This window comes from Austrofundulus limnaeus, unplaced genomic scaffold (genome assembly GCF_001266775.1).
Source record: "Austrofundulus limnaeus strain Quisiro unplaced genomic scaffold, Austrofundulus_limnaeus-1.0 Scaffold25, whole genome shotgun sequence".
Classification (NCBI taxonomy): domain Eukaryota; kingdom Metazoa; phylum Chordata; class Actinopteri; order Cyprinodontiformes; family Rivulidae; genus Austrofundulus; species Austrofundulus limnaeus.
This window is the reverse complement of record NW_013952427.1, coordinates 2166839-2175512: the sequence shown is the minus strand read 5'-3', so window position 1 is coordinate 2175512 and position 8674 is coordinate 2166839. Positions and strand designations below refer to the sequence as shown.

General features: G+C 40.6%; 1 protein-coding gene across 2 annotated transcripts in view; it reads right to left on the bottom strand.

Moving 5' to 3' along the window:
• The window catches only part of rgmd (RGM domain family, member D), a 19762-nt gene extending 12331 nt beyond the window's left edge, over positions 1 to 7431 (bottom strand). Inside the window, exons 1-2 of one of the 2 annotated variants that reach the window (XM_014004574.1) lie at positions 7341 to 7431; positions 2410 to 2450 (exon numbers count right to left, since the gene is read on the bottom strand). In XM_014004574.1, the coding sequence (XP_013860028.1) occupies positions 2410 to 2447 (38 nt within the window). In that variant the 5' untranslated portion in view covers positions 2448 to 2450; positions 7341 to 7431. The remainder of the gene's footprint in view (positions 1 to 2409; positions 2451 to 7340) is intronic. The other variant, XM_014004573.1, reaches the window with a different exon arrangement.
• Positions 7432 to 8674: the final 1243 nt, after the last annotated feature.

The window sequence follows — 8674 nt, the reverse complement described above, 5'->3', positions numbered from 1 at the left end:
ACACACACACACACACACACACACACACACACACACACACACACACACATGACTTAGTGCTAAAATAATTTGGCTTGACTGACATACATGAGTGCCAAATACCAAACACAGCTATTTGAGTTGGGCTTGCAAACTTTTTAAAAATAGTTGTAACGTGTCAAGTGAGGAGGTACAACAGGACAAAAACCTGCTTTTATCTCTTCTCAAATTAAAAAAAAAAAAGAAAAGAAAAAGTAGTTCTCCACTCAGTGATCTACTCTCGCACCAGTACATTTTCCATTACATTTTCAGTTAGCAGCTTTTCCCCTTTGTAGCCAACTTTCCATCCCTCTCACTCCTTCAACAGCACTCTGTCTTTCATTTGCACAGCTGCTGCGAGGCCCGACCATCTGCAAGGCGACACCAACTCACCAGATTTCTGCCCTTTGCCTGAGACACATTGTGGGGCTTTTATTTGTGCCATGCRATGGAAGAATTTTAACGCACTGAGCAATTACTGCCTAAAACACGGATATTATTAAGTAAATCGACGATTAAGATTTGTGCAATTCCTGTGATTAAGTTTAAAGTTTGGTCTTTCGTTGGGTGCAGCTGGAACATTTGGTTCGGTGCAGCTATGGGTCTGCCTCTGCACCTCCCTCCGGATTTTATGAGAGAGAAGTGAACCCAGACAGTTACTGGATCACTGGGTTTTCTGCAGGCTCCTCCGGTGGAACACTTGTGTGATTCAGGTGGCCTGCTAGTCTTGTGAAAGGTCGTCACCAGGCCCTGTTTGTGTGGGAGCTGACATGTAGACACAGTTATGCACATCTATAAACCTTTGGCCGATGATGGTGATATGGGATGAAAATGTCTCAGCCTGAGTGGAAYGTCTGACTCATTCTGTGTTTTGGGTCACTGTGGCGACTTTATAATCCCAGAGGGATCTACCTTATGTTTCACACGACAAGATAATTTTGACTTRATTTTGTCCYGATGYATCTCAGTAATCCAGGTAGAAAAAGTCAAAAAGAAAAAATAAGTAGGTCCTCTGGATRGGCTCCTCCTTWGTGAAACGWTTCATCTCTCGTCCAAGAGACTTCTTCAGTCTGATGAGTTTCATGTGAACTCAGCCTTATAAGCAYTGCCTCCACATGGACAAACAGGTTAGTCAYATGCMAAAGAGGGCCATYGCCTARCRATRGGCTTGATTAGCTCTATTGTTTATAGAGGGTCATGTGCACACGACCYTCTAAGCCTATTGTTRGGCRATGGCCCTCTTTTGCATGTGACTAACCTRTTTGTCCATGTGGAGGCWGTGCTTATAAGGCTGAGTTCACCTGAAACTCATCAGACTGAAGAAGTCTCTTGGAYGRGAGATGAAACGTTTCACYAAGGATGAGCCCATCCAGAGGACCTACTTATTTTTTTCTTTTTGACTTAATTTGCCTTTATGACAATCTTAAGGATGCCCAGGTTACTGTGATGACTCTGAAGACAATCTGATGAGGTATTCCTACCATGTATGGTGTGTTAAGAGGGATCCAGTGGTTCTCAATCCTGGTCCTCGAGGCTCATTATCCAACTTGTTTGAGATGTTTTTTTCTGTTTTGGCACACTTGATTTAAATGAATGTGTGATTGACAGGCTTCTGCAGAACTTAAAAACGTGCTGAAGAGCAGGGAAACAACTAAAGCATGCAGGATAGTGGTCCTTGAGGACCAGAATTGAGAACCACTCATCTAGTCAGCTTGGAAGGACKTTGGGACAGCTTTGATCCCAAATTGAGAACATTCGACATGCTGGATTGTCTTGGCCCGATATCCCAGCGTGTGTGGTGTTCCCCCAAGGACAAACAAGTTTGCAGCCTGTTGAATAYGATGTGTAGCCAATCAGAAATACTGGTGACAGAAACATGGATGGGAATCGAAAATRCAGAAGACAAAACAACWGCCATGGAGCTCCAGAAAGTCTGGTGGACATCGGAGACATTTGTTTTTTCTTAGTAAAAAAATAACCCACAGTCTATCGCCTTTGCTTATTCCTCGTCAACCGTTTATTTACTCTAAACTCMTATTTGATCTCAAGATTTCACGTCTGACATCTGAATTTTCGTGAGGGAWATCTGTTGGTGGATTGTCTTTATYGTGTGGCTGTRCRCCACACACTGTAGGACCAAACCTTTTATRTCTATGATTTTCTTATCATCRTGCRTGGGGTCTCAGGTTTTGAAAATCAACCAACMATTTTAAACTCTTGCCTTGTCTTGCCTTRTTATTCATTTTGCTCAGCTARTTTTRGAGGSTTGCTTRTGGATGCTGTTCCTTTAATCCACACAGCTTACACATTGTTTATCACTGTTACAAATGTGGAGAAATGTTTAGTGACTGATTGGTTTAACTTTCAGCAAATTCAAACAAAGGTCCTCACCTGTTGCAATGCGTGTCTTCAAAAGCAAGAAATGTCATTTCCTGGGAAACAAAAGACATCATTTACCTAAGGTGATGACAGGTTCACATGATTTTTAATATAAATTAGTGAGGATGATTAAAAACAAACGTGTGTTACATAAAGCCAACAAAATCAAAGCCCTTGTTTTATACTCAAGAAACTGCTGTTTGCTAAATGACCTGCAGTGCCGATGACCACTGAGGCAAACAGTGAATTGATCCAGGTGGATGGTAAGGATGAATTCAGCACATGAAAGAAACTCAGAGAGCGCCTGTCAGGCTTGATGGGTGGAGAAAGAGCTCTTTCTTCTTGTCTTTTCTTATGAGCGGATTGCATTGCACGGCCCTCAGCATATGTATATGCTATTACGGCTAAAGCAAGTTGTAAGGAATGAAGCAGTGGGCGGACGACTGGAAAGCGCGTCCAATAAAATGCAAAAGCAAGGGACCTGCTGACAGCTGGGAACTTGTTTTGGTGCAACAAAAAGAGCAGAAAGTCTCAAAAACCTTCAGAAACAAGGTGGAGAATTTCAAGTTTCGGGTAGACTTTGGGAGATGATTGAAGTCAGAAGAGTAACACTGCATTGTTAAAAAACACAGAACTTAAAGAATGTAGAGCAAAGCAATGGGGGAGTGAGGAGGAGAGAATAGAAGAATGGGGGGAAGGGAGGAGAAAAGAGATTGGGTTTCCTCTAACAGTGAGTCTGGGCAGCTCCACATGTTCCTCATTAAAGTCCTCACACTGTGGGACCAGCTCCACACCAGGACGCTTGTTTTTATTATTAGGCTAAATGTGCTGTGGTCTGGTGGAAACCTACAAAAAACAAGGCTGGTACTGAACCATCTCCACAACCTACTGTCATCAAATAMATCCAATAAAAATAGAAGTACTGAGCTCACTAACAAACTGTGCCTCTTCCTAATTACACAACCCAGATTCATCTGTTCGCTCCTGTTATCAGCAGACATAATAGGTCATTAATTTTGGAAATGGGTTGTTTACCAAAGAAATAATTAAAAGTACATAAAATGGCAGGAAACTGATAAGGTTTCATGGCTGTTATTCTTGTTGAATTTCATGCCCRTCTGAATTTGTCAGCTGCACTGCGTCTCATGTTTCTTCTGCAGGCTGATAACATCAGATTAGAATCAGAAGCACCACGCGCCCTCCGTGGCCTCTGCTAGCACCACGCCGATGCAACAGATGAGACACGCCTGCTGAATTTTACACAGAACCCTGGAACAAATTGACTGTTTTTGTTTTGCTTGACTTTTTTTTTTGTATGTGTCTGTCTGAAATGAAGTGTCTCATAGCACAGCTGAGGCCCAGAATGAGACAGAGCTGTAGAAGAAGGAGAGCGGTACAGGCCGCTTGCTGTTAAGCGGGAGGRGGGTGGCGGTGGTGATATGTTATCTCTACAGAGATAAGGGAAACTGTGGTGTGAGTGTATATGAGGCGAAGCTGATAGCATCTCCTCTCAAGGATCCCACTTACGGTGCTCTGATTGATAGCTGACAGAACAAACTGAGAAGGTCTTTCAGGTACTTCTCACTACTCAGGCATCTGTTTACTGTGCTGCTTGGGATCTTTTGTCTTTAAGTAAACAGGAATTATCACACATGCTTGTTATGTGTGGAGGGAAAGAAGCAACCAGGAAGCTAAAAAAAGCTTTAAAATGTCACTAACACTTWTTTTTTAAATTTGGCTTTCTTTTTGAGTCTAGCGTCCTGGTTAAATATTTTCCACTGAAGTTTTATTGTTAATTAGCTCATTGGTTTTACATGTTGCTAATTTTTAATAAAATTTAAATTAAAATGTTTAATAATATATTCAAATGTTAAATTATAAATCTAAATATGTAAATCTAAATGTAAAATTTAAAATCTTAAATGTTGACGTTTACATTTAAGTATTTTGGACTGGAAAGCAGTCTGCTGCGTTCCAGTAGTCCTGGGAAGTGGTRACTTCCCTGTTTCCATTGGTAGATTTAAACTGGAACRCCCCCTCCARTTGTAATATTCCACTGGYGCTTGACTCTTGTTATGACATCMTCCTGAGACAAAAGCSAATGCTAACACTGCTCATGCTTCTCTATGAGACATGAAACTTGCAGTTGYGGCTGGTGTMCGAGCTGCACTGCTGGATCACAGGTATCATCCATATTGTTTTCAATGAACACACTTTGAATTTACATTTTAAATGTCATCTTTAGCAGAGTTAGACATGATCATTCTGCGACAAAAGCAGCCGCTGCTAATGCTGCTAATGCTGMTGATGCTACTAATGCTGCTGAAGATGGTATTTAAAATGTAAATTCAAACTGTGTTCATTGAAAACAATGTGGATGGGACCTGTTATCCAAAAATTTGAAGTGCAGCTCTAACACTGGTTGCAACTKCAATTTTGATGTTTTGTAGGGAAGCAATAGCAGTGTTAGCAGTTGCTTTTGTCGCATGGTGATGACATCATAACAAGAGCCGAGCACCAACAGCGAAGGCTGTGCTCCATTCTGAAACTTACATGTAAAGTTTGACATTTAGCCACAATATTTAAGTTTTACTTAGTTTTATCCAGATTTACAGTTTTAGATTTAAGATTTCATATTTATGCATGTTATTAAAGTGTAAGCACAGTGAGCTAAATAACAATAAAATATTAGTGAAAACATTTTTTACTTGGATGTTACCCTCAGAAAGTGAGCGAAGTAATGAAAATGTGTTAGTGACTTTTTTTAATATTTTGTTTTACACCTGGGCCCCACAGATTAGAACTGATTATAAAGTGTATCTGATTGTAGCTTTAAAATGATTCCACATCTGATAATCAGTTTATTTTTCTCTTCACAGAACAAATATTGACACAGAGAGTAGACAGTGAAATGACAGATAACCCCAGCTCTGGGGTCACAGGGTCACCTCGGGCCTGATGAGGGATGATGGGAAAAATAAATGGAGAGCAGCTCAGAGGAAGCTCTGCTGTCCTCAGTCTGAAGGAGTTCAGGGCTCTTTGACCTCTGACCCACACCCTGCTTACACCACTGTGTTTGTTTGTAGAGTTAAACCGCTCTGGTCTTAAATTCTTCAGCATTTTTCAGCTKTTTAAAAAATATTATTTATGTTTTAAACAAGTAGCTCTGCTACAAAGCCCCCGTGAGACTTATCATAAAAGCGTAACTCTGTTTGAACATGTCTTGTCGTTCTCCTGTCAGCTTCCCTCRCTCTCAGAAATCAGAAGTATGCTCACACGCCTCTGCACACGTCAGCCCGGCGCTCATGATTTTGCCGTCAGATCAGATGGAAAGGAAAATGTAAAAGCAAAGGCAGAATTTCAGTCACTGTCCTAAATGCTGAATTTCACMAAGTTTTTTTTYATYTAGTTTGACACAAGTTAAATTTACAGTTAAAGGCTTTGCCCTGGTTGTAGACTTCTATTTTTTCTTGACAGGGCACATTTGGTAAAGCTGGTTCTAGAGTACTCTGTGTGATTCCAATCCTTTGGATCARGGGTGTCAAACTCATTTTCATCGAGGACAACACAAGGATCTTATGGTGCCCCTCAAAGGACAAGTTTTTTTWAATAACTTAGACGTTTCTTGTTTAGCTTCATTTAAACATGAAACATCGCATTGCTTCGGCTGAGCACCACTGACAAACAATAACTGAGCTCTACATGGTATTTCCTGCMTAGAAACAGAGTTTTGACACTTMTAAACACTGAAAAGTRCGACGTGTACYATTGAATAAATGTGAAATAAATAATACAGAAATACCATTTGAAGTAAAATAAGAGAGTTTTACTCACTGTTGAGTTGTGATAATTAGCTGCTGCCTTGAATTCTGAACTCTCCCACTTTCCAACAGGGAATTCCCACTGGAAGGGCATTCCAGTTCAAATTTACAACTTGTAAGTGGGAAATTTCCACTTCYTGGTATGGGCTATAGCAAAAATGAAAATGCAGCTAAATGTAGATTTWACTTTGGCTGCTGTCTACTTTTGAATCCCGTGCACATTCATCTAGTGGTGGGATGCAGGTAAAATAATTGACAGGCATTGTGGGAGATGTTATGATTAATGCTGGCTTTAAAGCAGCTTATTTTGAGAGATTAAYRCAGGACAATTCAAMTAAACTGCTCAGGAGGCCACAGTTACTCAAAATTAACAGCTCAGGGGTCGGACAAGGATTAAATCATCTTTCAYCTTTTAAATTTGATTAAATGAAAAAAATGACAGGCCGGACATCAGTCACCAGCAGACCACATTTGGCTTGGGGGCCTTGGGTTTGACATGTGCTTTAGGTTCTACATCTGAATGCATTTATGTTAGAACACTTAATTGTCTGCCTTTGTCCCTCAGACAACTGTACTCCACCAGTTGTAGACAGCAAAATTACTCACTTTCACTTTACTGCCATTTGTTTAGTAAGGTTTTTGTCTGTTTTATTCCTCCTTCTTATTTAGATTAAAAGCACTGAAAGTTGGAGAAAAACTAATTTGGTTTCCACTGAATTCGAAATTATTCTTGGCTGTTTTTTTTTGTTTGCTTGTTTGTTTGTTTGTTTTTTCTTTTTTCTTTTTTTTTGGATTGCAGCAGATGTTTCCCACGTAGCAGAGACACTGTGTTATGGGATCATGCAAATTCACGAACAAAGATCACCCGCTTTGTTAATGAAGCTTCTATCAAYGCTCTGCTGGGATCCAAAAGATGTTAGATTTATGGCTGCAGATGGCCTTTTCAAATACATAAAGTATTTTATCATCATTCTATCATCTAGAAATATCTCCAAATCTTAATTAACTGCCTCAGGTGTGTGAGGATCTGGGAATGCCATGAGTCACACTAGAGAGAGAGAGAGAGAAACACACACATACACACATACACACACATACAGACACAACAAACAAGAAACTTACCTCAGATATGCTTGTGGTGGACTCTGTGATGCAAACTGGTGCATAGACAGCGACAACGTCTCACTCCTCCCGCAACTTCAGTCGGCCAACTGAGAACTCGGGCARCACGAGGGGCAGATAGCCGTCGGAATCGAGGCACATGACAACAGCTGTCTGTTTCACGATTTGGCACTTTGGTCAGAGAAAGATAGTAGTGAGTGATGGGGCCTAATTCCTACATATCTGGGTTGGGCACTTCTGAAAAGAGAAAAGAAGTGAAAGCACTGAGTGGAAAAAAGATCACATGCTACACTCACAAACACACCCATGTTGATTTACAGTTAAATATGTTATATTYAGAGATATTTCAAGACCAGATTAACGTGTTGAACAAGCACTTTTTATTCCCCGAGGTCCATTGCAGACCAGCAGTTTGGATCTAGTTTTTAAACGCAGTTGATTATCATCTTAAATCAGTCACATTTGCACGTATTTTCTTTTCTTCAGACACCTGAGAAACTGCATTTTAAGCTTTAATCAATAAAACAGAAAGCTCTGCAGCTTTTCCTCTTTGATGTGGCAGCGCAGCTAAAACTCAATATGAGCAGAATTTGCAAACAAGAGAGATCATGTCCCGTAATGTGTGTTTGGTTATCAGTTGGCTCCTGCAGACATAGGCTGAGGTAGAAGTGAATGTGATTTCCCAGACTTGACTTAGCGTGCTGACTCTGGGATGTGTGCATGTGTTCCCAGTGAGTTATAGATGTGGAGCAGTCAGCAACAAGGCCTGGGGCCGAAGGGGAGGGGAACAAAACAACAGTACTTAATTCAAGTTTGACGTTTGCTTTTTTTTTTTTTTTGCAAGAAAACCTCACACCAACTGCTCCATCAAACCTGTCAGATGCCCTGTTTTTTGCAAATCGTTGCAAGTAAACAGAAATTTCACATAAACACAGCTGGAAGAAAAGAACAAATGATATACTTCAGTTTCATCCATCTCTCCAACGGCACAGAGCATCTTTGTGATAGCCCTGGGAAAGCTGCCTTGGAAACAGATGTGATTTTCCAATAAGTGATTCCTAATCCTGCATGCGTTTTTCTAAGTTGTGAATTTGCAAAATGCCTGATTGTGTTCATATGATTCTTTCTGTGTTGTTGTTTCCTGTCTCCCCAGGCTGGCAGCTGTTCATGCAGACAGCTGCAACTGCCTATTCATTGTAGCTGAGAGGCAATTAAAAAAAATCAAGCCAATGTTGTGTTTTAGTTTATCCACTGCTATTCTGACACATAATCTCCTCTCTCATTCGGTCATTCTCCACATGCCAGCCCATTCACGAGCACGTGCTCACCAACAG